Source organism: Oncorhynchus keta, unplaced genomic scaffold (assembly GCF_023373465.1).
Source record: "Oncorhynchus keta strain PuntledgeMale-10-30-2019 unplaced genomic scaffold, Oket_V2 Un_contig_7646_pilon_pilon, whole genome shotgun sequence".
Lineage (NCBI taxonomy): Eukaryota > Metazoa > Chordata > Actinopteri > Salmoniformes > Salmonidae > Oncorhynchus > Oncorhynchus keta.
Window position 1 is genome coordinate 1 of NW_026289591.1, and position 26,287 is coordinate 26,287.

General features: G+C 51.0%; 1 protein-coding gene and 2 long non-coding RNA genes across 8 annotated transcripts in view; 2 read left to right on the top strand and 1 right to left on the bottom strand.

Annotated features, from left to right (window-relative positions):
- Positions 1-1,499: 1,499 nt before the first annotated feature.
- Positions 1,500-26,287, bottom strand: part of LOC118381341 (sorting nexin-30-like) — a 48,940-nt gene continuing 24,152 nt past the window's right edge. Inside the window, exons 2-4 of the mRNA XM_052511872.1 lie at positions 4,791-4,979; positions 2,438-2,548; positions 1,500-1,689 (exon numbers count right to left, since the gene is read on the bottom strand). Of these exons, the coding sequence (XP_052367832.1) occupies positions 1,525-1,689; positions 2,438-2,548; positions 4,791-4,979 (465 nt within the window). The 3' untranslated portion in view covers positions 1,500-1,524. The remainder of the gene's footprint in view (positions 1,690-2,437; positions 2,549-4,790; positions 4,980-26,287) is intronic.
- Positions 12,236-14,429, top strand: LOC127926491 (uncharacterized). Of its 3 annotated transcripts, XR_008124255.1 has the most exons (4): positions 12,236-13,338; positions 13,393-13,446; positions 13,552-13,875; positions 13,930-14,429. It is a non-coding gene; the product is annotated as an uncharacterized LOC127926491 (long non-coding RNA). The 3 variants fall into 3 exon arrangements; XR_008124253.1 differs by having other exon boundaries at positions 13,552-14,429; XR_008124254.1 differs by having other exon boundaries at positions 13,606-14,429.
- LOC127926490 (uncharacterized) lies at positions 21,322-25,923 on the top strand. 4 transcript variants are annotated; one of them, XR_008124249.1, is made up of 5 exons: positions 21,322-21,502; positions 22,423-22,967; positions 23,654-23,815; positions 24,557-24,884; positions 25,571-25,923. It is a non-coding gene; the product is annotated as an uncharacterized LOC127926490 (long non-coding RNA). The 4 variants fall into 4 exon arrangements; XR_008124252.1 differs by lacking the exons at positions 21,322-21,502; positions 22,423-22,967 and adding an exon at positions 21,835-21,863 and having other exon boundaries at positions 23,399-23,815; XR_008124251.1 differs by lacking the exons at positions 21,322-21,502; positions 22,423-22,967 and adding an exon at positions 21,838-21,888 and having other exon boundaries at positions 23,293-23,815.

Below are 26,287 nucleotides of genomic sequence, written 5' to 3' on the forward strand. Positions count from 1 at the left end.
ATCTGATGCTGTCTCAGTATGTATAGACCATGTATCTGATGCTGTCTCAGTATGTGTAGACCATGTATCTGATGCTGTCTCAGTATGTGTAGACCATGTATCTGATGCTGTCTGGACAGTGAAACAGCATCTCTTTGATTGATTGATGCCAGAAAGCATTTGGCTTCACTTGATACATTTGTTAAAATAAAAATAATGGGTTGTCCTGGTGCAGCAAAACATCCCTAGGGGAGGCTATTCACACCAATCAAATACAGCAAAATGTCTCCCAAGGGAGGCCAGGTTGGATTTGGCTTCACACCAATCAAATACAGCAAAATGTCTCCCAAGGGAGGCCAGGTTGGATTTGGCTTCACACCAATCAAATACAGCAAAATGTCTCCCAAGGGAAGCCAGGTTGGATTTGGCTTCACACCAATCAAATACAGCAAAATGTCTCCCAAGGGAGGCCAGGTTGGATTTGGCTTCACACCAATCAAATACAGCAAAATGTCTCCCAAGGGAGGCCAGGTTGGATTTGGCTTCACACCAATCAAATACAGCAAAATGTCTCCCAAGGGAGGCCAGGTTGGACGTGGCTTCACACCAATCAAATACAGCAAAATGGCCCCCAAGGGAGGCCAGGTTGCATGTGGCTTCACACCAATCAAATACAGCAAAATGTCTCCCAAGGGAGGCCAGGTTGGACGTGGCTTCACACCAATCAAATACAGCAAAATGGCCCCCAAGGGAGGCCAGGTTGGATTTGGCTTCACACCAATCAAATACAGCAAAATGTCTCCCAAGGGAGGCCAGGTTGGACGTGGCTTCACACCAATCAAATACAGCAAAATGGCCCCCAAGGGAGGCCAGGTTGGATTTGGCTTCACACCAATCAAATACAGCAAAATGCCTCCCAAGGGAGGCCAGGTTGCATGTGGCTTCACACCAATCAAATACAACAAAATGTCTCCCAAGGGAGGCCAGGTTGGATTTGGCTTCACACCAATCAAATCCTAAACATAATTTTATTTTCTGGCCTGCTTGTGTTGATGTCCTGCAGTAGGTAGCTAACGAAATATGCCCTTTTCTTAAGCCATGGACAGAGAGATTGGGATATGGACTTGATATTTGTACAAGGTCTCTTTAAAAACGTCAGGTTTGTGATGACAACATGCAAGAGATCAGTCATTCATTCATTGCTGTGATCATTGATTTCCTGAAGAAACTATCCCTCTTCCTCTATTGGTCAAATTACCAGGTTATTAACTAGCTAGTCAATGGGGTAACAGGGCTGAACAAAGTGTCAACAAATGGTTAACAACTTAGACGAGTGAGTAGTTTCAGAACGGCCCACGACATTGTTTATGAATGTGAAATGCTGTGCTGGTCATTTGCTATAGGGAGATAAAATGCTGTGCTGGTAATCTGCTATAGGGAGATAAAATGCTGTGCTGGTAATCTGCTATAGGGAGATACAATGCTGTGCTGGTAATCTGTATAGATCTGTATCGGTATAGAGTATATACGGTATACTGCCCACGCCTATACCTTAGAAGAGAGGAAGGCATTGAAGTGTTCGTTGAACGACAGGACAGGATGGTCAGCCACTCTCTTCAGGAACTTATCCAGAGCCTTCCTCCTCGTCTCAACAAACTCCTCAGAGAACCGGTCCACCACCCCCTTCATCACAAACTTCTCAGGGAGGGGCTGGAGGGGGCAGAGAGAGGGAGGGGGAAGAGAGAGAGAGGGGGAAGAGAGAGAGATAGGGGGCAGAGAGAGAGAGAGAGAGAGAGAGAGAGAGAGAGAGAGAGAGAGAGATAGATAGGGGGGGAGAGAGAGAGAGATAGGGGCAGAGAGAGATAGGGGGCAGAGAGAAAGAGATAGGGACAGAGAGAGAGAGAGATAGGGGACAGAGAGAGAGAGAGAGAGAGAGAGAGAGAGAGAGAGAGAGAGAGGGGGCAGAGAGAGAGAGAGAGAGAGAGAGAGAGAGAGAAAGAGAGAGAGAGGGGGCCGAGAGAGAGAGAGAGAGAGAGAGAGAGATAGGGGACAGAGAGAGAGAGAGAGAGAGATAGGGGGCAGAGAGAGAGAGAGAGGGGACAGAGAGAGAGAGAGAGAGAGAGAGAGAGAGAGAGAGAGAGAGAGAGATAGGGGAGAGAGAGAGAGAGAGAGAGAGAGAGAGGGGGCAGAGAGAGAGAGAGAGAGAGAGAGAGAGAGAGAGAGAGATAGGGGGCAGAGAGAGAGAAGAGAGAGAAAGAGAAAGAGAAAGAGAGAGGAGGGAGTCATTCCTCTTGGTTAAGACATTGGTTTTCCGAGTGGGGAAACAGGGGTTCAGATCCTACCAGTTACGCTTGTACATAACTTACTGGTATGAGATGTGTAGTCTAGGGTTAGGGGTCAGGGTTCACTTACTGGTATGACATGTGTAATCTAGGGTTAGGGGTCAGGGTTAACTTACTGGTATGAGATGTGTGGGCTGAGTGTCCTCCAGCTTGGTTCTGAGCCAGTCAAAGTCCTGGTAGCGCCTCCTGACAGAGTACTCTGGTAGGTCAAACTCCACCCGCGTTGTCTGGAGAGAGAGAGAGTGGGTTACCTAAACCCTAACCCTGATCCAAAAAGACTAAAACCTCACAGAATACTGCCAAGAAACAACGACAATTTCTCTCAACCAATGGCATATGGGCTTTTTAGGTGATGCCGCCCTGTAATAAGCGTAAATATTGATCTTGTCCAATCGCAGCGCTCCTCTCCTGGGTGCTGTTGGAGAGATGCATCACTACGGCGCTCCAACAACCTTCCGTCCAAAACACATCCTGTTAAATCGTGATATGAGAGCATCAGCTGTTCCCGGACAACTGTGTGATCACGCTCTCCGTAGCCGAAGACTTTCAAACAGGTCAACATTCACAAGGCCGCAGGGCCAGACGGAATACCGGGACGTGTACTCAAAGCATGCGCTGGCAACTGACATTTTCAACCTCTCCCTGTCCGAGTCTGTAATACCAGCATGTTTTAAGCAGACCACCATAGTCTCTGTGCCCAAGAACACTAAGGTAACCAAGGTAACCTGCCTTAATGACTACCGACCCGTAGCACTCACATCTGTAGCCATGAAGTGCTTTGAAAGGCTGGTCATGGCTGACATAAACACCAACATCCCAGAAACCCTAGACGTCTTCAATTTGCATACTGCCCCAACAGATTCACAGATGACGCACTCTCTATTGAAATCCAGAATGCACCTGGATAAAAGGAACACCTACCTGAGAATGCTTTCATTGACTACAGCTCAGCGTTCAACATCATAGTGTCTTCAAAGCTCATCACGAAGCTAAGGACCCTGGGACTAAACACCTCCCTCTGCAACTGGATCCTGGACTTCCTGACGGGCCGCCCCCTGGTGGTAAGGGTAGGTAACAACACATCCGCCACGCTGATCCTTAACATGGGGGCCCCTCAGGGGCGCGTGCTAAGTCCCCTCCTGTACTCCCTGTTCACTCATGACTGCACGGCCAGGCACAACTCCAACACCATCATCAAGTTTGCCGATGAAAACAGTGGAAGGCCTGATCACCAACAATGATGAGGAGGTCAGGTCAGAGTCCTGACCGTACAACAAACTCTTCCTCAACGGGATCAAGACAAAGGAGATGATCAAGACAAAGGAGATGGACTACAGGAAAAAGAGTACCCGAGCACGCTCCCATTCTCATCGACGGGGCTGCAGTGGAGCAGTTTGAGAGCTTCAAGTTCCTTGGTGTCCACATCACCAACAAACTAACATGGTCCAAGCACACCAAGACAGTCGTGAAGAGGGCACAACAAAACCTATTCCCCTTCAAGAGACTGAAAAGATTTGTACCCCCTGTATAGAGCCTCCACATTGACTCTGTACCGGTACCACCTGTATATAGCTTCCACATTGACTCTGTACCGGTACCCCCTGTATATAGCCTCCACATTGACTCTGTACCGGTACCCCCTGTATATAGCCTCCACATTGACTCTGTACCGGTACCCCCTGTATATAGCCTCCACATTGACTCTGTACCGTAATACCCTGTATATAGCCTCCACATTGACTCTGTACTGGTACTCCCTGTATATAGCCTCCACATCGACTCTGTACCGGTACCCCCTGTATATAGCCTCCACATTGACTCTGTACTGGTACCCCCTGTATATAGCCTCCACATTGACTCTGTACCGGTCGGTACCCCCTGTATATAGCCTCCACATTGACTCTGTACCGGTACCCCCTGTATATAGCCTCCACATTGACTCTGTGCCGGTACCCCCTGTATATAGCCTCCACATTGACTCTGTGCCGGTACCCCCTGTATATAGCCCCTCTATTGTTATTTTTTGCTGCTCTTTAATTGTTTGTTAAGGAAATAACACAGTTCCCTCACTAAGTTGGTCTATTGGATGACAATATAAAACACAGAATTCTAATTGTAAGAATGCTCATTGAATGTAAGGGCACTCTAAAAACATTTTAGAGTGCCATTTTATTGTCCCCAGTAGAAGGCGCACCTGTGTAATGATCATGCTGTTTAATCGGCTTCTTGATATGCCACACCTGTGAGGTGGACGGATTATCTTGGCAAAGGAGAAATGCTCATTAGCAGGGATGTAAACAAATTTGTGCACAAAATGTGCGTAATGGAACATTTCGGGGATATTTTTTTTTAGCTCGTGAAACATGGGATCAACACTTTCCATGTTGTGTTTTTATTTTTGTTCAGTATACCATGCTTCCATCCACATTACAGGTAATATTTTCCACATCTCCTGGGCGGCGGACCTACCTTAGTGGCGACCTTGTAGGTGATGTAGGTCTCCATAGTGGAGACGTGTTTCTTCGGGTCTTCGACGGTAACAAAGAGGTCACGTGTCTCTCCATCCAGGTCGTCATCCAGCTGCAGCCGGTTCAGGAGGGAAGATGAGGAGGCGGGACTAGATGTCTCCACCGGCGTCCCATTGGGCAGACTCAGGTCCTAGCAGCAGAAAACAAGTAAATAGCAGCATAATTAGTACGGCTGTGTCCCAAATGGCACCCTATTGGGCCCTGGTCAAAAGTAGCGCACTATGTAGGGAATAGGGTTCCATAGGGCTCTGGGTCTAAAGTAGTGCACTATGTAGGGAATAGGATGCCATTTGGGACTGGCCCTTACTGTTTTACAGGCCACAGTTGCTATGGGAATAACCTTCGCTGTAACCTAGCCCATTTGCTTCCGGGTGAATACATCCCAGTTTTCCAGATGTTAGTTCATAGGCTATTATTATCCACCGGTGTTTTACAGACCAGGTGCTGCCTGAGGAGAGCCTGAGCCCAGACAGGAGGTCTGCATCCCAAATGGCACCTTTAATTAAAGCACTAATTTAGGCCAGAGCCTCAAACAGAGAGCAATATATAAAAAGGTGAAAAGGTCTGCGGTCAGCTGCCAGTCCTGAGCAGTAGCTAGGACCCCTGCTGGTGGTTTGGATTTTGAGCCTGGCTGCGTTCCAGCTCGAACCAAAGTGAAATTCTGACAGTTGGGCCGAGCTCTCTGACTGTTGCAGATTGCTTCTGTGACGGGCTTGAGAACCTGGACATGGCGCCAGCGATAACGGCCTCAGAGCTTCAGGACAGCAGCTTACGATGAGCTCCAAGGTCCCTCTCTTGGAGCACAGCGGGCATGCAGGAGTTTCCACTTAGCCCCCTGCAGAACAGGTTTGATGAGCTGGGTAGGACATCATGCACCCCCTGGATCAAGAACTTAATGCGGTGTGGTTCTGCCTGCCAAGGGTCTACAAGACTTTCCTGTCCACCTCCTGCTGCGGCCTCGTCCAGACACCTTGCCGTCCCACTGCTCTGCTGGACCTCTCCTCTTCCACAGACCTTCCTCTCAAAGTTCTTGACAGTGGAGATGGGGACTTCGTAGATGAGCAGAGGACAGAGTATTCTTGGGAGGATGCCATGCTGATACATCCATGCTTTTAACTTGCCGGGCATTTCTGACCGGTCAACCTCTCTCAGCGAGCTTCTCCAGGTCCTGACAGTTGGCTTGGATTTATGTTGTGTCCTTCAGGCTGCTGTTAAACACCTGGCCAAGGCTCTTAACTGGCTTAACCGAGACGGTGGGGATCAGTGTCCCTGCGAAGTGGAATCGGTCTACGACCTTGCCCTTCTTCAAAACCATCAACCCTGATTTTGTTGGCTTCAAGCTCATTCTCGCCCATTCAATCAGCTTCTCCAACCCTTGCAGAATTCACCTGCTTCCTGACACTGACTCTGTGGTGATTGTCAGGTTGTCCATAAAGGCTCCGATTGGTGGTTGTCACTGCCCGAGACTTGGTTCGGGGCCCCGGCAATCAGCTTCAGCAGACTTCATAATCATTTTAAATCGCCAGGGAAAAACAGGATCACAGGGATGGTGCAGCCTGGGATAATTCCCACCTCCTCTGCAACTCTGATGTTACTGACCCTGATGAGGTCTGCCACTTTGTCTGGGACATGGTGTTTTGTCATTGTAGTCTGCAACAGCTTGTGAGGGATCGACCCGTAGGCAAGGTCAAGCCAGAGCACTTCCAGGTTTGGTTCCGGGGCCCCAGCACTCAGCGTCAGAAGACTTGTTACCTTGACTAACCAGTGCCCCCGCACATTGACTCTGTACCGGTACCACCCTGTATATAGCCTCCACATTGACTCTGTACCGTAACACCCTGTATATAGCCTCCACATTGACTCTGTACCGTAACACCCTGTATATAGCCTCCACATTGACTCTGTACCGGTACCCCCTGTATATAGCCTCCACATTGACTCTGTACCGTAACACCCTGTATATAGCCTCCACATTGACTCTGTACCGGTACCACCCTGTATATAGCCTCCATATTGACTCTGTACCGTAACACCCTGTATATAGCCTCCACATTGAATCTGTACCAGTACCCCCTGTATATAGCCTCCACATTGACTCTGTACCAGTGCCCCCTGTATATAGCCTCCACATTGACTCTGTACCGTAACACCCTGTATATAGCCTCCACATTGACTCTGTACCGGTACCCCCTGTATGTAGTTCTGGGTGGTCGTTGCTCCTCACTGGCACTGGCTCCTCACTGGCATCCTTGTCCTGTTTCTTGAGGACCTTCTGTGCCTGATCTTGTGGATTATTGCAGTTCATGGTATACAGTGTTCTCGCAAGACTCTGCTCCACTGCGCCAAAACCTTTCGCTGCTTGGCTGACGAAGATAGTTGTCAGTTTGTATCCTCCTGTCTGCGTCTCCCTCTGCTGTTGCTTCCAGCACCTTGTCTGTATTCTCGTCAAACTGTTGCCACACTATTGTCTTGCAGGCAGGTGGCCACTTGATTCGAACCTTTTCCGATGATCTATCAGTAGGGACTTCACCAGGTTCACGACCTGTGTCATTACTTCCCACTCCAAACATTTCATCCGGAATTAATGGCCTCGATTATTCTCGCAGACCTTTCTAAAACACACATTCCATGCTCCGAGTCGGTTCTCCGATTCTATATGTCGGTAGCCTTTGGTCCGTCAGATTGGAGAACCCCCTCCCCCCCTTGTTTCCATGTGTCGATCAAGATTAGTGTTGGAGCCAAATTCAAATTTTCTTTATTTGTGCTATATTTATTGTTTTGTTCCATTTAGAAATATGTTATCATTGAATAGAACTATAAATATTGCATTATGAATTATGGTTGAAATCATTTTCTTTTTCTATTATTATGGTTATCATAGGTATTTAAAAGCTTTATGGAGCCTTTCCTGGACACACCCCTTTGTTCCCATGTTCTCTTTCCCTTTACCTATTTAGGTTTTTGGCAGTATGGGTCTACTAGGCCTCAATTACCTTCGTTTTATTTTTAATCACACCTTTATCGTGATTGGTAGTTACAGTCTTGTCCCATCGCTGAAACTCCCATACGGACTCGGGAAGGGCGAAGGCCGAGAGCCTTGCATCCTCCGAAACACAACGCACTGCTTCTTGACAAACTGCTCGCTGAAACCGGAAGCCAGCCGCACCAATGTGTGGGAGGAACCACTGTACAACTGGCGTCTGAACTCAGCGTGCGTCCGGCACGCCACAGGAAGTGGCCCGCCACAGGGAGTGGCCCGCCACAGGGAGTGGCCCGTCACAGGGAGTGGTCCGCCACAGGGAGTGGCCCGCCACAGGGAGTGGCCCGCCACAGGGAGTGGCCCGTCACAGGGAGTGGCCCGCCACAGGGACATCCTTGTCCGGCTTCCCGGATAAAGCACCAAATAGAATTCAGCCCCTGCTACATACAGCCGCTAGAAATCTTGACAAGAACCCACCAAAACCATGTGATCATATTACTCCAGGGCCTTCCTGTCAAGGCCAGGGCTGATGAAGGTTTTACTGCTAACCTACAAAGTATTACATGGGTTGGCTCCATCTCTCCGATTTGGTCCTGCCCAATGTTCCCTCTAATCTCTTAAATCACTGAGCAAATTTCAGGTCTGCTGAGCGCGAACTTGAACGTTGTTAAAATTATGTGCAACTTCCAGCGAACTTTCAGTGAACACTGAGGCTGTACCCACTAAGTTACAGTTTTACTGTGAACACTGAGGCTGTACCTGCTTTAAGTTACAGTTTTACTGTGAACATGGAGGCTGTACCTGCTTGAAGTTACAGTTTTACTGTGAACACTGAGGCTGTACCTGCTACAGGTTTACTGTGAACACTGAGGCTGTACCTGCTTTAAGTTACAGTTTTACTGTGAACACTGAGGCTGTACCTACTTTAAGTTACAGTTTTACTGTGAACACTGAGGCTGTACCTGCTTTAAGTTACAGTTTTACTGTGAACACTGAGGCTGTACCTGCTTTAAGTTACAGTTTTACTGTGAACACTGAGGCTGTACCTACTTTAAGTTACAGTTTTACTGTGAACACTGAGGCTGTACCTGCTTTAAGTTACAGTTTTACTGTGAACACTGAGGCTGTACCTGCTTTAAGTTACAGTTTTACTGTGAACACTGAGGCTGTACCTGCTTTAAGTTACAGTTTTACTGTGAACACTGAGGCTGTACCTGCTTTAAGTTAACAGTTTTACTGTGAACACTGAGGCTGTACCCACTAAGTTACAGTTTTACTGTAAACACTGAGGCTGTACCTACTTTAAGTTACAGTTTTACTGTGAACACTCAGGCTGTACCCACTTTAAATTACAGTTTTACTGTGAACACTGAGGCTGTACCTGCTTGAAGTTACAGTTGTACTGTGAACACTGAGGCTGTACCTGCTTTAAGTTACAGTTTTACTGTGAACACTGAGGCTGTACCTGCTTTAAGTTATAGTTTTACTGTGAACACTGAGGCTGTACCTGCTACAGGTTTACTGTGAACACTGAGGCTGTACCTGCTACAGGTTTACTGTGAACACTGAGGCTGTACCTGCTACAGGTTTACTGTGAACACTGAGGCTGTACCTGCTTTAAGTTACAGGTTTAACAGTGGCCATGTAGACTACTGTGGCTATTTGATCATAATGTAGGCCTACCAGAGTGGCCTGCAATCAAAAACAATGAATGAATGTATCCCATAACATGTTACCATGGAAACAGCTGTTCTGTCATTCAGCCTACAGTAGCAGCCAATGTGTGGTGTTTAATGTAGGACTACAATCCATGAGACTTTTGGAGAAGAAAACATGCAGGGCTTCACATTCATCTGTTCATCCACTTGTCCTTCAGACAAGGAGGTGGCTGAAAATGTTGTGTTGTTTGATGTAAGAAACCACTTTACAAAATTAAATGCATTATTCCTCCCATACCATTATTACAGAGAATCAGACAAATTATGCTCCCCTCTGCCTATTGGCTATTTAGCTTATTCAAGCCTGTCTCAAAATACAAAGCTCTTTATCTGACTCACTTTTCAAAGATGTCTGGAAATGTTTTGTGCTCTTGTAGGAAACAATCTCTCCCCTTTTGCTGACTACAAATTATTTATAACTGGGCTAATAACTCACTAACTAGCAAAGGATATGAACAACGTACACACGTGGCTACACTCAGGTCTCGCTCAAAACAAGCACATCTAGTCACGGCCGCTCATGCTGTAAACACAGTCCAGTTCATCTAGTCACGGCCGCTCATGTTGTAAACACAGTCCAGTTCATCTACTCACGACCGCTCATGCTGTAAACACAGTCCAGTTCATCTCGTCACGACTGCTCATGCTGTAAACACAGTCCAGTTCATCTCGTCACGACCGCTCATGCTGTAAACACAGTCCAGTTCATCTAGTCACGACCGCTCATGCTGTAAACACAGTCCAGTTCATCTAGTCACGACCGCTCATGCTGTAAACAGTCCAGTTCATCTAGTCACGACCGCTCATGCTGTAAACACAGTCCAGTTCAAAGTAAATGGCACAGATCCATATATGGCAATGGTCTATTTGCATAGAGGCCAACTGCAGCTCTGATTGGTTATGGCGCACCGATCTGTGTAGAGTAGAGCTGAGTAGTGCGTGTCAATGGGATAGAATCCTACTCCAATGTGTTCTGCCGACAACACAATCTTTTGCATAGTTTGTTTTTGTTCCACTGAAAGTGTGTTATATTGTGTTGCCACAGTAAAGGGAAATGATGATAGTGTTAACAGGGAAAACTCTAGAACAATGGTGACCAACCTCTTCTGAGTCAAAGATCATTTTTACCGCTCAGATTCGTTTTTTTTTTACATGACTTAAATAAAACGTAAGCCTACGCAACATGAACCAATAAAAACAGCTATGGATCAATGAGGTTTGTGCAGTAAGCTATAGGCTCAATGCATTATCTCCGCATATTGGCTTTGCATTGTTGTTCGGGCCATTAAAAAAATAAAATAAAAATTTAAAAGAGGGAGAGAGCAGCAGACTGAGGGTCAGTCTCAGCAGAGGGAGAGAGCAGCAGACTGAGGGTCAGTCTCAGCAGAGGGAGAGAGCAGCAGACTGAGGGTCAGTCTCAGCAGAGGGAGAGAGCAGCAGACTGAGGGTCAGTCTCAGCAGAGGGAGAGAGCAGCAGACTGAGGGTCAGTCTCAGCAGAGGGAGAGAGCAGCAGACTGAGGGTCAGTCTCAGCAGAGGGAGAGAGCAGCAGACTGAGGGTCAGTCTCAGAGGAGGGAGAGAGCAGCAGACTGAGGGTCAGTCTCAGCAGAGGGAGAGAGCAGCAGACTGAGGGTCAGTCTCAGTAGAGGGAGAGAGCAGCAGACTGAGGGTCAGTCTCAGAGGAGGGAGAGAGCAGCAGACTGAGGGTCAGTCTCAGCAGAGGGAGAGAGTAGCAGACTGAGGGTCAGTCTCAGCGGAGGGAGAGAGTAGCAGACTGAGGGTCAGTCTCAGCAGAGGGAGAGAGTAGCAGACTGAGGGTTAGTCTCAGCAGAGGGAGAGAGCAGCAGACTGAGGGTCAGTCTCAGCAGAGGGAGAGAGTAGCAGACTGAGTGTTAGTCTCAGCAGAGGGAGAGAGTAGCAGACTGAGGGTCAGTCTCAGCGGAGGGAGAGAGCAGCAGACTGAGGGAGAGAGCAGCAGACTGAGGGTCAGTCTCAGCAGAGGGAGAGAGCAGCAGACTGAGGGTCCGTCTCAGCCGAGGGAGAGAGTAGCAGACTGAGGGTCAGTCTCAGCGGAGGGAGAGAGTAGCAGACTGAGGGCCAGTCTCAGCGGAGGGAGAGAGTAGCAGCAGACTGCGGGTCAGTCTCAGCGGAGGGAGAGAGTAGCAGACTGAGGGTCAGTCTCAGCAGAGGGAGAGAGCAGCAGACTGAGGGTCAGTCTTAGCAGAGGGAGAGAGTAGCAGACTGAGGGACAGTCTCAGTGGAGGGAGAGAGCAGCAGACTGAGGGCCAGTCTCAGCAGAGGGAGAGAGCAGCAGACTGAGGGCCAGTCTCAGCGGAGGGAGAGAGTAGCAGCAGACTGCGGGTCAGTCTCAGCGGAGGGAGAGAGTAGCAGACTGAGGGCCCGTCTCAGCGGAGGGAGAGCAGCAGACTGAGGGTCCGTCTCAGCGGAAGGAGAGAGCAGCAGACTGAGGGCCCGTCTCAGCAGAGGGAGAGAGCAGCAGACTGAGGGTCAGTCTCAGCAGAGGGAGAGAGCAGCAGACTGAGGGTCAGTCTCAGCAGAGGAGAGAGCAGCAGACTGAGGGCCCGTCTCAGCGGAGGGAGAGAGCAGCAGACTGAGGGCCCGTCTCAGCGGAGGGAGAGAGCAGCAGACTGAGGGCCCGTCTCAGCGGAGGGAGAGAGCAGCAGACTGAGGGTCTGTCTCAGCAGAGGGAGAGAGCAGCAGACTGAGGGTCAGTCTCAGCAGAGGGAGAGAGCAGCAGACTGAGGGTCAGTCTCAGCAGAGGGAGAGCAGCAGACTGGGGGTCAGTCTCAGCAGAGGGAGAGAGCAGCAGACTGAGGGTCCGTCTCAGCAGAGGGAGAGAGCAGCAGACTGAGGGTCCGTCTCAGCAGAGGGAGAGAGCAGCAGACTGAGGGCCAGTCTCAGAGGAGGGAGAGAGCAGCAGACTGAGGGCCCATCTCTCAACGTCCCTCATCTCTCCCTTTCCTCCACTGACTCTGACCAAAAAGGGACACCGTCTTCCAGCTGATGGTGAAACTCGAGTCGCACCGCATTATGTCAGCCTCATGCACAAATTCATGTTGTTACTCCTACGAACAGAGAAAATGAAATATTCCTTGATTTAAAAAAAGACCCAAGCCGCTAATAATAACAACAACACAAGCCTATAGAGACACTGGTTCATTACTGCTGCAGTGCTTGTTGTAGCGTGAGTGGAAGTAGGGTGAACACACATTCTATAGATCAGCCAGGCCCCTATAGATCAGCCAGGCCCCTATAGATCAGCCAGGCCCCTATAGATCAGCCAGGCCCCTATAGATCAGCCAGGCCCCTATAGATCAGCCAGGCCCCTATAGATCAGCCAGGCCCCTATAGATCAGCCAGGCCCCTATAGATCAGCCAGGCTGTTGTAGCGTGAGTGGAAGTAGGGTGAACACATTTTATGGCTTATAAAAGAGTTGACTACAAAGTGTTGACAGTTCTGAATAAGAACTAAAACATGAAGTCACTCATAAAAACAGAATCTCTTTGTTGTATTGGTTGACAGTCTCGCTCTAGTCGTGGGTTTAAAACGTTTAACATCTCACAGTATCCACTGTAGCTTTCATTTACACCTGCTAATATATGTTACTGAACGGTAAGCTGAGCCATCTGATTGGCCAGCGGTAGGCCTATAGTGCACTTGATTTGCTCTCTGGGTCCACCGGGAAGGAAGAGTTTGAACCTGCAGACACATGAAATGGTTCAAAATGACAGCCGTTGATCTACCCGGCGGTGCAGGACAGCTGAATCAGGTGCACCTCCTGCCAACAGCTCGCCTACCCAGCGGTGCAGGACAGCTGAATCAGGTGCACCTCCTGCCAACAGCTTGCCTACCCGGCGGTGCAGGACAGCTGAATCAGGTGCACCTCCTGCCAACAGCTCGCCTACCCAGCGGTGCAGGACAGCTGAATCAGGTGCACCTCCTGCCAACAGCTTGCCTACCCGGTGCAGGACAGCTGAATCAGGTGCACCTCCTGCCAACAGCTTGCCTACCCAGCGGTGCAGGACAGCTGAATCAGGTGCACCTCCTGCCAACAGCTTGCCTACCCGGCGGTGCAGGACAGCTGAATCAGGTGCACCTCCTGCCAACAGCTTGCCTACCCGGCGGTGCAGGACAGCTGAATCAGGTGCACCTCCTGCCAACAGCTTGCCTACCCGGCGGTGCAGGACAGCTGAATCAGGTGCACCTCCTGCCAACAGCTAGCCTACCCGGCGGTGCAGGACAGCTGAATCAGGTGCACCTCCTGCCAACAGCTAGCCTACCCGGCGGTGCAGGACAGCTGAATCAGGTGCACCTCCTGCCAACAGCTTGCCTACCCGGCGGTGCAGGACAGCTGAATCAGGTGCACCTCCTGCCAACAGCTAGCCTACCCGGCGGTGCAGGACAGCTGAATCAGGTGCACCTCCTGCCAACAGCTCGCCTACCCGGCGGTGCAGGACAGCTGAATCAGGTGCACCTCCTGTCAACAACCTGAGATGAGTGAATAACAAAATAGGAACACAAGGTTTTATCGTTGCGTTTTTTTACACAAATGTTTGGTGATCGACTAGGGGATGCCTTGGTGATGGACCGGTTGGTGACCACTGCTCTAGAAGTAAAGTTAAATCGTGTGCTTCTCTCTGTAGGCTGATATCACGGCTGCGTGGAAGTCTTGGGGCTACTGCGAATGAGCACAGTTTAGAGGGAACAACTGTATCAGGACATCAAATCAGCATTGTAATCGTGGTGGGGAGGAGAGAACGCTTTGTAATATAGGCCTTAAATTACATCCTCGTTTAAAAAGACCAGCTACTGCTGCTCCACACTGCCCAGCTACTGGAAACAGTGCCACACTGGCCAGCTACTGGAAACAGTGCCACACTGGCCAGCTACTGGAAACAGTGCCACACTGGCCAGCTACTGGAAACAGTGCCACACTGGCCAGCTACTGGAAACAGTGCCACACTGGCCAGCTACTGGAAACAGTGCCACACTGCCCAGCTACTGGAAACAGTGCCACACTGCCCAGCTACTGGAAACAGTGCCACACTGGCCAGCTACTGGAAACAGTGCCACACTGGCCAGCTACTGGAAACAGTGCCACACTGCCCAGCTACTGGAAACAGTGCCACACTGCCCAGCTACTGGAAACAGTGCCACACTGCCCAGCTACTGGAAACAGTGCCACACTGCCCAGCTACTGTAAACAGTGCCACACTGCCCAGCTACTGGAAACAGTGCCACACTGGCCAGCTACTGGAAACAGTGCCACACTGCCCAGCTACTGGAAACAGTGCCACACTGCCCAGCTACTGGAAACAGTAGTGCCACACTGCCCAGCTACTGGAAACAGTAGTGCCACACTGCCCAGCTACTGGAAACAGTGCTACACTGCCCAGCTACTGGAAACTGTAGTGCCACACTGCCCAGCTAACGGAAACAGTAGTGCCACACTGCCCAGCTAACGGAAACAGTAGTGCCACACTGCCCAGCTAACGGAAACAGTAGTGCCACACTGCCCAGCTAACGGAAACAGTAGTGCCACACTGCCCAGCTAACGGAAACAGTAGTGCCACACTGCCCAGCTAACGGAAACAGTAGTGCCACACTGCCCAGCTAACGGAAACAGTAGTGCCACACTGCCCAGCTAACGGAAACAGTAGTGCCACACTGCCCAGCTAACGGAAACAGTAGTGCCACACTGCCCAGCTAACGGAAACAGTAGTGCCACACTGCCCAGCTAACGGAAACAGTAGTGCCACACTGCCCAGCTAACGGAAACAGTAGTGCCACACTGCCCAGCTAACGTGAAACAGTAGTGCCACACTGCCCAGCTAACGGAAACAGTAGTGCCACACTGCCCAGCTACGGAAACAGTAGTGCCACACTGCCCAGCTAACGGAAACAGTAGTGCCACACTGCCCAGCTAACGGAAACAGTAGTGCCACACTGCCCAGCTAACGGAAACAGTAGTGCCACACTGCCCAGCTAACGGAAACAGTAGTGCCACACTGCCCAGCTAACGGAAACAGTAGTGCCACACTGCCCAGCTAACGGAAACAGTAGTGCCACACTGCCCAGCTAACGGAAACAGTAGTGCCACACTGCCCAGCTAACGGAAACAGTAGTGCCACACTGCCCAGCTACTGGAAACAGTAGTGCCACACTGCCCAGCTACTGGAAACAGTAGTGCCACACTGCCCAGCTACTGGAAACAGTAGTGCCACACTGCCCAGCTACTGGAAACAGTAGTGCCACACTGCCCAGCTACTGGAAACAGTAGTGCCACACTGCCCAGCTACTGGAAACAGTAGTGCCACACTGCCCAGCTACTGGAAACAGTAGTGCCACACTGCCCAGCTACTGGAAACAGTAGTGCCACACTGCCCAGCTACTGGAAACAGTAGTGCCACACTGCCCAGCTACTGGACTGGAAACAGTAGTGCCACACTGCCCAGCTACTGGAAACAGTAGTGCCACACTGCCCAGCTACTGGAAACAGTAGTGCCACACTGCCCAGCTACTGGAAACAGTAGTGCCACACTGCCCAGCTACTGGAAACAGTAGTGCCACACTGCCCAGCTACTGGAAACAGTAGTGCCACACTGCCCAGCTACTGGAAACAGTAGTGCCACACTGCCCAGCTACTGGAAACAGTAGTGCCACACTGCCCAGCTACTGGAAACAGTAGTGCCACACTGCCCAGCTACTGGAAACAGTAGTGCCACACTGCCCAGCTACTGGAAACAGTAGTGCCACACTGCCCAGCTACTGGAAACAGTAGTGCCACACTGCCCAGCTACTGGAAACAGTAGTGCCACACTGCCCAGCTACTGGAAACAGTAGTGCCACACTGCCCAGCTACTGGAAACAGTAGTGCCACACTGCCCCTAGCAGTAGTGCCACACTGCCACACCAGCTACTGGAAACAGTAGTGCCACACTGCCCAGCTACTGGAAACAGTAGTGCCACACTGCCCAGCTACTGGAAACAGTAGTGCCACACTGCCCAGCTACTGGAAACAGTAGTGCCACACTGCCCAGCTACTGGAAACAGTAGTGCCACACTGCCCAGCTACTGGAAACAGTAGTGCCACACTGCCCAGCTACTGGAAACAGTAGTGCCACACTGCCCAGCTACTGGAAACAGTAGTGCCACACTGCCCAGCTACTGGAAACAGTAGTGCCACACTGCCAGCTACTGGAAACAGTAGTGCCACAGCTACTGGAAACAGTAGTGCCACACTGCACACTGCCCAGCTACTGGAAACAGTAGTGCCACACTGCCCAGCTACTGGAAACAGTAGTGCCACACTGCCCAGCTACTGGAAACAGTAGTGCCACACTGCCCAGCTACTGGAAACAGTAGTGCCACACTGCCCAGCTACTGGAAACAGTAGTGCCACACTGCCCAGCTACTGGAAACAGTAGTGCCACACTGCCCAGCTACTGGAAACAGTAGTGCCACACTGCCCAGCTACTGGAAACAGTAGTGCCACACTGCCCAGCTACTGGAAACAGTAGTGCCACACTGCCCAGCTACTGGAAACAGTAGTGCCACACTGCCCAGCTACTGGAAACAGTAGTGCCACACTGCCCAGCTACTGGAAACAGTAGTGCCACACTGCCCAGCTACTGGAAACAGTAGTGCCACACTGCCCAGCTACTGGAAACAGTAGTGCCACACTGCCCAGCTACTGGAAACAGTAGTGCCACACTGCCCAGCTACTGGAAACAGTAGTGCCACACTGCCCAGCTACTGGAAACAGTAGTGCCACACTGCCCAGCTACTGGAAACAGTAGTGCCACACTGCCCAGCTACTGGAAACAGTAGTGCCACACTGCCCAGCTACTGGAAACAGTAGTGCCACACTGCCCAGCTACTGGAAACAGTAGTGCTACACTGCCCAGCTACTGGAAACAGTAGTGCCACACTGGCCAGCTACTGGAAACAGTAGTGCCACACTGCCCAGCTACTGGAAACAGTGCTACACTGCCCAGCTACTGGAAACAGTGCTACACTGCCCAGCTACTGGAAACTGTAGTGCCACACTGGCCAGCTACTGGAAACAGTGCTACACTGCCCAGCTACTGGAAACTGTAGTGCCACACTGCCCAGCTACTGGAAACTGTAGTGCCACACTGCCCAGCTACTGGAAACTGTAGTGCCACACTGGCCAGCTACTGGAAACAGTGCTACACTGGCCAGCTACTGGAAACTGTAGTGCCACACTGGCCAGCTACTGGAAACTGTAGTGCCACACTGCCCAGCTACTGTAAACAGTAGTGCCACACTGGCCAGCTACTGGAAACAGTAGTGCCACACTGGCCAGCTACTGTAAACAGTAGTGCCACACTGGCCAGCTACTGTAAACAGTAGTGCCACACTGGCCAGCTACTGTAAACAGTAGTGCCACACTGGCCAGCTACTGTAAACAGTAGTGCCACACTGGCCAGCTACTGTAAACAGTAGTGCCACACTGGCCAGCTACTGTAAACAGTAGTGCCACACTGGCCAGCTACTGTAAACAGTAGTGCCACACTGGCCAGCTACTGTAAACAGTAGTGCCACACTGGCCAGCTACTGTAAACAGTAGTGCCACACTGGCCAGCTACTGTAAACAGTAGTGCCACACTGGCCAGCTACTGTAAACAGTAGTGCCACACTGGCCAGCTACTGTAAACAGTAGTGCCACACTGGCCAGCTACTGTAAACAGTAGTGCCACACTGGCCAGCTACTGTAAACAGTAGTGCCACACTGGCCAGCTACTGTAAACAGTAGTGCCACACTGGCCAGCTACTGTAAACAGTAGTGCCACACTGGCCAGCTACTGTAAACAGTAGTGCCACACTGGCCAGCTACTGTAAACAGTAGTGCCACACTGGCCAGCTACTGTAAACAGTAGTGCCACACTGGCCAGCTACTGTAAACAGTAGTGCCACACTGGCCAGCTACTGTAAACAGTAGTGCCACACTGGCCAGCTACTGTAAACAGTAGTGCCACACTGGCCAGCTACTGTAAACAGTAGTGCCACACTGGCCAGCTACTGTAAACAGTAGTGCCACACTGGCCAGCTACTGTAAACAGTAGTGCCACACTGGCCAGCTACTGTAAACAGTAGTGCCACACTGGCCAGCTACTGTAAACAGTAGTGCCACACTGGCCAGCTACTGTAAACAGTAGTGCCACACTGGCCAGCTACTGTAAACAGTAGTGCCACACTGGCCAGCTACTGTAAACAGTAGTGCCACACTGGCCAGCTACTGTAAACAGTAGTGCCACACTGGCCAGCTACTGTAAACAGTAGTGCCACACTGGCCAGCTACTGTAAACAGTAGTGCCACACTGGCCAGCTACTGTAAACAGTAGTGCCACACTGGCCAGCTACTGTAAACAGTAGTGCCACACTGGCCAGCTACTGTAAACAGTAGTGCCACACTGGCCAGCTACTGTAAACAGTAGTGCCACACTGGCCAGCTACTGTAAACAGTAGTGCCACACTGGCCAGCTACTGTAAACAGTAGTGCCACACTGGCCAGCTACTGTAAACAGTAGTGCCACACTGGCCAGCTACTGTAAACAGTAGTGCCACACTGGCCAGCTACTGTAAACAGTAGTGCCACACTGGCCAGCTACTGTAAACAGTAGTGCCACACTGGCCAGCTACTGTAAACAGTAGTGCCACACTGGCCAGCTACTGTAAACAGTAGTGCCACACTGGCCAGCTACTGTAAACAGTAGTGCCACACTGGCCAGCTACTGTAAACAGTAGTGCCACACTGGCCAGCTACTGTAAACAGTAGTGCCACACTGGCCAGCTACTGTAAACAGTAGTGCCACACTGGCCAGCTACTGTAAACAGTAGTGCCACACTGGCCAGCTACTGTAAACAGTAGTGCCACACTGGCCAGCTACTGTAAACAGTAGTGCACACTGGCCAGCTACTGTAAACAGTAGTGCCACACTGGCCAGCTACTGTAAACAGTAGTGCCACACTGGCCAGCTACTGTAAACAGTAGTGCCACACTGGCCAGCTACTGTAAACAGTAGTGCCACACTGGCCAGCTACTGTAAACAGTAGTGCCACACTGGCCAGCTACTGTAAACAGTAGTGCCACACTGGCCAGCTACTGTAAACAGTAGTGCCACACTGGCCAGCTACTGTAAACAGTAGTGCCACACTGGCCAGCTACTGTAAACAGTAGTGCCACACTGGCCAGCTACTGTAAACAGTAGTGCCACACTGGCCAGCTACTGTAAACAGTAGTGCCACACTGGCCAGCTACTGTAAACAGTAGTGCCACACTGGCCAGCTACTGTAAACAGTAGTGCCACACTGGCCAGCTACTGTAAACAGTAGTGCCACACTGGCCAGCTACTGTAAACAGTAGTGCCACACTGGCCAGCTACTGGAAACTGTAGTGCCACACTGCCCAGCTACTGGAAACTGTAGTGCCACACTGGCCAGCTACTGGAAACAGTGCTACACTGGCCAGCTACTGGAAACTGTAGTGCCACACTGGCCAGCTACTGGAAACAGTGCTACACTGCCCAGCTACTGGAAACTGTAGTGCCACACTGCCCAGCTATGAGATGTAGCTTCATAAAGATGTCCTTTCTGAACAGACAATAACAGTGTTAGTCTAAGAAGTAAAGCAGTGAAAAACACAGTTAACACTGGAACAAAAAGGTGTTGTTTCCCTGTTGCTCTGTAATATAATAAATTGTTTAAAAAAGGACCATGTTCTGAAGAAAGGGAGACACACTCCTATCGTGCCTGAGAACATTTAAAAACGGCTATTAACTAGGCTAAGTAAGTTAAATGTCCTTCAGCTCTCAAGTCTATATTCACATCTCGGAGTCCCCCTCAGGTTCAGACAGTGGTGGTTAAAATTCAAGCTCAAAATAAACTTTCATGGCTCCATGTTAAATCACGAGGACGTTAGTCGCACATTCCCCTTCACATTCCAAATGGCACCGGTCTAAAGTAGTGCACTATATATAGGGAATAGGGTTCCACAGGACTCTGGTCTAAAGTAGTGCACTATATAGGGAAATATGGTTCCATAGGGCTCTGGTCTAAAGTAGTGCACTATATAGGGAATAGGGTAACATTTGGAAAGCAGCCGCTGTCTCATTACTGTTAGAGATTTGGCAAATAAAGGAAAGAAAGTCTACAGATAATTCCTGAGCTGAAACTCAGTAGGAGGCGTGTTCCTCATTGTATACAAACTGTGATGACCTGACGATCATCCATTCACATTTAAGCGAGGCCAACTGACCAGGAAACTAAAAGCCAACAGAACATATTCTTGGAGGTGTTTCCTTGACGTTCACTGATTTGATGCATTTGATTGTGGAACGTCAGGAATGGCTGAGTCAAGACTTTGAGTTAAGGCGCCATTAAAGTGTTCCTCCTCTTGCAGCAGTGGGGTGGCAGGGTAGCCTAGTGGTTAGAGTGTAGAGGCGGCAGGGTAGCCTAGTGGTTAGAGTGTAGAGGCGGCAGGGTAGCCTAGTGGTTAGAGTGTAGAGGCGGCAGGGTAGCCTAGTGGTTAGAGTGTAGAGGAGGCAGGGTAGCCTAGTGGTTAGAGTGTAGGAGGCAGGGTAGCCTAGTGGTTAGAGCGTAGAGGCTGGCAGGGTAGCCTAGTGGTTAGAGTGTAGAGGCGGCAGGGTAGCCTAGTGGTTAGAGCGTAGAGGCTGCAGGGTAGCCTAGTGGTTAGAGTGTAGGGCGGCAGGGTAGCCTAGTGGTTAGAGCGTAGAGGCGGCAGGGTAGCCTAGTGGTTAGAGTGTAGAGTTGGCAGGGTAGCCTAGTGGTTAGAGTGTAGAGGTGGCAGGGTAGCCTAGTGGTTAGAGTGTAGAGGTGGCAGGGTAGCCTAGTGGTTAGAGTGTAGAGGTGGCAGGGTAGCCTAGTGGTTAGAGTGTAGAGGTGGCAGGGTAGCCTAGTGGTTAGAGTGTAAGGTGGCAGGGTAGCCTAGTGGTTAGAGTGTAGAGGAGGCAGGGTAGTCTAGTGGTTAGAGTGTAGAGGTGGCAGGGTAGCCTAGTGGTTAGAGTGTAGAGGTGGCAGGGTAGCCTAGTGGTTAGAGTGTAGAGGGAGGCAGGTAGCCTAGTGGTTAGAGTGTAGAGGTGGCAGGGTAGCCTAGTGGTTAGAGTGTAGAGGTGGCAGGGTAGCCTAGTGGTTAGAGTGTAGAGGAGGCAGGGTAGCCTAGTGGTTAGAGTGTAGGGGTGACAGGGTAGCCTAGTGGTTAGAGTGTAGAGGTGGCAGGGTACCTAGTGGTTAGAGTGTAGAGGTGGCAAGGTAGCCTAGTGGTTAGAGTGTAGAGGTGACAGGGTAGTCTAGTGGTTAGAGTGTAGAGGAGGCAGGTAGCCTAGTGGTTAGAGTGTAGAGGTGACAGGGTAGACTAGTGGTTAGAGTGTAGAGGCGGCAGGGTAGCCTAGTGGTTAGAGTGTAGAGGTGGCAGGGTAGCCTAGTGGTTAGAGTGTAGAGGAGGCAGGTAGCCTAGTGGTTAGAGTGTAGAGGTGACAGGGTAGACTAGTGGTTAGAGTGTAGAGGCGGCAGGGTAGTCTAGTGGTTAGAGTGTAGAGGTGGCAGGGTAGCCTAGTGGTTGGAGTGTAGAGGTGTCAGGGTAGCCTAGTGGTTAGAGTGTAGAGGTGGCAGGGTAGCCTAGTGGTTAGAGTGTATGAGGAGGCAGGGTAGCCTAGTGGTTAGAGTGTAGAGGTGACAGGGTAGCCTAGTGGTTAGAGTGTAGAGGGAGGCAGGTAGCCTAGTGGTTAGAGTGTAGAGGTGGCAGGGTAGCCTAGTGGTTAGAGTGTAGAGGTGACAGGGTAGCCTAGTGGTTAGAGTGTAGGGGCGGCAGGTAGCCTAGTGGTTAGAGTGTAGAGGGTGGCAGGGTAGCCTAGTGGTTAGAGTGTAGAGGTGGCAGGTAGCCCAGTGGTTAGAGTGTAGAGGTGGCAGGGTAGCCTAGTGGTTAGAGTGTAGAGGTGGCAGGGTAGCCTAGTGGTTAGAGTGTAGAGGTGGCAGGGTAGCCTAGGGGTTAGAGTGTAGAGGTGGCAGGTAGCCTAGTGGTTAGAGTGTAGAGGTGGCAGGGTAGCCTAGTGGTTAGAGTGTAGGTGGCAGGTAGCCTAGTGGTTAGAGTGTAGAGGTGGCAGGTAGCCTAGTGGTTAGAGTGTAGGGGTGGCAGGGTAGCCTAGTGGTTAGAGTGTAGAGGTGGCAGGGTAGCCTAGTGGTTAGAGTGTAGAGGTGGCAGGTAGCCTAGTGGTTAGAGTGTAGAGGTGGCAGGTAGCCTAGTGGTTAGAGTGTAGAGGAGGCAGGGTAGCCTAGTGGTTAGAGTGTAGAGGCGGACAGGTAGCCTAGTGGTTAGAGTGTAGAGGAGGCAGGTAGCCTAGTGGTTAGAGTGTAGAGGTGGCAGGTCGCCTAGTGGTTAGAGTGTAGAGGTGGCAGGGTAGCCTAGTGGTTAGAGTGTAGAGGTGGCAGGGTAGCCTAGTGGTTAGAGTGTAGAGGAGGCAGGTAGCCTAGTGGTTAGAGTGTAGAGGTGGCAGGTAGCCTAGTGGTTAGAGTATAGAGGCGGCAGGTAGCCTAGTGGTTAGAGTGTAGAGGCAGCAGGGTAGCCTAGTGGTTAGAGTGTAGAGGAGGCAGGTAGCCTAGTGGTTAGAGTGTAGAGGGAGGCAGGTAGTCTAGTGGTTAGAGTGTAGAGGCTGCAGGGTAGCCTAGTGGTTAGAGTGTAGAGGTGGCAGGGTAGCCTAGTGGTTAGAGTGTAGAGGTGGCAGGGTAGCCTAGTGGTTAGAGTGTAGAGGTGGCAGGGTAGCCTAGTGGTTAGAGTGTAGAGGAGGCAGGTAGCCTAGTGGTTAGAGTGTAGAGGTGGCAGGGTAGCCTAGTGGTTAGAGTGTAGAGGTGGCAGGGTAGCCTAGTGGTTAGAGTGTAGAGGTGGCAGGGTAGCCTAGTGGTTAGAGTGTAGAGGTGGCAGGGTAGCCTAGTGGTTAGAGTGTAGAGGAGGCAGGTAGCCTAGTGGTTAGAGTGTAGAGGTGGCAGGGTAGCCTAGTGGTTAGAGTGTAGAGGAGGCAGGGTAGCCTAGTGGTTAGAGTGTAGAGGTGGCAGGGTAGCCTAGTGGTTAGAGTGTAGAGGAGGCAGGTAGCCTAGTGGTTAGAGTGTAGAGGAGGCAGGTAGCCTAGTGGTTAGAGTGTAGAGGTGGCAGGGTAGTCTAGTGGTTAGAGTGTAGAGGTGGCAGGTAGCCTAGTGGTTAGAGTGTAGAGGTGGCAGGGTAGCCTAGTGGTTAGAGTGTAGAGGAGGCAGGGTAGCCTAGTGGTTAGAGTGTAGAGGTGACAGGGTAGCCTAGTGGTTAGAGTGTAGAGGAGGCAGGTAGCCTAGTGGTTAGAGTGTAGAGGTGACAGGGTAGCCTAGTGGTTAGAGTGTAGAGGAGGCAGGGTAGCCTAGTGGTTAGAGTGTAGAGGTGACAGGGTAGCCTAGTGGTTGGAGTGTAGAGGTGTCAGGGTAGCCTAGTGGTTAGAGTGTAGAGGTGGCAGGGTAGCCTAGTGGTTAGAGTGTAGAGGAGGCAGGGTAGCCTAGTGGTTAGAGTGTAGAGGTGACAGGGTAGCCTAGTGGTTAGAGTGTAGAGGAGGGAGCAGGTAGCCTAGTGGTTAGAGTGTAGAGGTGGCAGGGTAGCCTAGTGGTTAGAGTGTAGAGGTGACAGGGTAGCCTAGTGGTTAGAGTGTAGAGAAGGAAGGTAGCCTAGTGGTTAGAGTGTAGAGGTGGCAGGGTAGCCTAGTGGTTGAGTTTAGAGGTGCAGGGTAGAGTGGTTAGAGGCAGGGTAGCCTAGTGGTTAGAGTGTAGAGGTGGCAGGGTAGCCTAGTGGTTAGAGTGTAGAGGTGGCAGGGTAGCCTAGTGGTTAGAGTGTAGAGGTGGCAGGGTAGCCTAGTGGTTAGAGTGTAGAGGTGGCAGGGTAGCCTAGTGGTTAGAGTGTAGAGGTGGCAGGGTAGCCTAGTGGTTGGTTAGAGGAGGCAGGGTAGCCTAGTGGTTAGAGTGTAGAGGTGGCAGGTAGCCTAGTGGTTAGAGTGTAGAGGTGGCAGGTAGCCTAGTGGTTAGAGTGTAGAGGTGGCAGGTAGCCTAGTGGTTAGAGTGTAGAGGAGGCAGGTAGCCTAGTGGTTAGAGTGTAGAGGTGGCAGGTAGCCTAGTGGTTAGAGTGTAGAGGAGGCAGGTAGCCTAGTGGTTAGAGTGTAGAGGAGGCAGGTAGTCTAGTGGTTAGAGTGTAGAGGTGGCAGGTAGCCTAGTGGTTAGAGTGTAGAGGTGGCAGGTAGCCTAGTGGTTAGAGTGTAGAGGAGGCAGGTAGCCTAGTGGTTAGAGTGTGTAGGGAGGCAGGTAGTCTAGTGGTTAGAGTGTAGAGGAGGCAGGTAGCCTAGTGGTTAGAGTGTAGAGGAGGCAGGGTAGCCTAGTGGTTAGAGTGTGTAGAGGAGGCAGGGTAGCCTAGTGGTTAGAGTGTAGAGGGTGGCAGGTAGCCTAGTGGTTAGAGTGTAGAGGAGGCAGGTAGCCTAGTGGTTAGAGTGTAGAGGTGGCAGGGTAGCCTAGTGGTTAGGCGTAGAGGAGGCAGGGTAGCCTAGTGGTTAGAGTGTAGAGGTGCAGGGTAGCCTAGTGGTTAGAGTGTAGAGGTGGCAGGGTAGCCTAGTGGTTAGAGTGTAGAGGTGGCAGGGTAGCCTAGTGGTTAGAGTGTAGAGGTGGCAGGTAGCCTAGTGGTTAGAGTGTAGAGGTGGCAGGGTAGCCTAGTGGTTAGAGTGTAGAGGTGGCAGGTAGCCTAGTGGTTAGAGTGTAGAGGTGGCAGGTAGCCTAGTGGTTAGAGTGTAGAGGAGGCAGGTAGCCTAGTGGTTAGAGTGTAGAGGTGGCAGGGTAGCCTAGTGGTTAGAGTGTAGAGGAGGCAGGGTAGCCTAGTGGTTAGAGTGTAGAGGTGGCAGGGTAGCCTAGTGGTTAGAGTGTAGAGGTGGCAGGGTAGCCTAGTGGTTAGAGTGTAGAGGTGGCAGGGTAGCCTAGTGGTTAGAGTGTAGAGGAGGCAGGGTAGCCTAGTGGTTAGAGTGTAGAGGTGGCAGGTAGCCTAGTGGTTAGAGTGTTGAGGCGGCAGGGTAGCCTAGTGGTTAGAGTGTAGAGGTGGCAGGTAGCCTAGTGGTTAGAGTGTAGAGGTGGCAGGGTAGCCTAGTGGTTAGAGTGTAGAGGTGGCAGGTAGCCTAGTGGTTAGAGTGTAGAGGTGGCAGGGTAGCCTAGTGGTTAGAGTGTAGAGGTGGCAGGGTAGCCTAGTGGTTAGAGTGTAGAGGTGGCAGGGTAGCCTAGTGGTTAGAGTGTAGAGGAGGCAGGGTAGCCTAGTGGTTAGAGTGTAGAGGTGGCAGGGTAGCCTGAGTGGTTAGAGTGTAGAGGTGGCAGGGTAGCCTAGTGGTTAGAGTGTAGAGGTGGCAGGGTAGCCTAGTGGTTAGAGTGTAGAGGAGGCAGGGTAGCCTAGTGGTTAGAGTGTAGAGGAGGCAGGTAGCCTGAGTGGTTAGAGTGTAGAGGAGGCAGGGTAGCCTAGTGGTTAGAGTGTAGAGGAGGCGGGGTAGCCTAGTGGTTAGAGTGTAGGGGTGGCAGGTAGCCTAGTGGTTAGAGTGTAGAGGTGGCAGGTAGCCTAGTGGTTAGAGTGTAGAGGTGGCAGGTAGCCTAGTGGTTAGAGCGTAGGGGAGGCAGGGTAGCCTAGTGGTTAGAGTGTAGAGGTG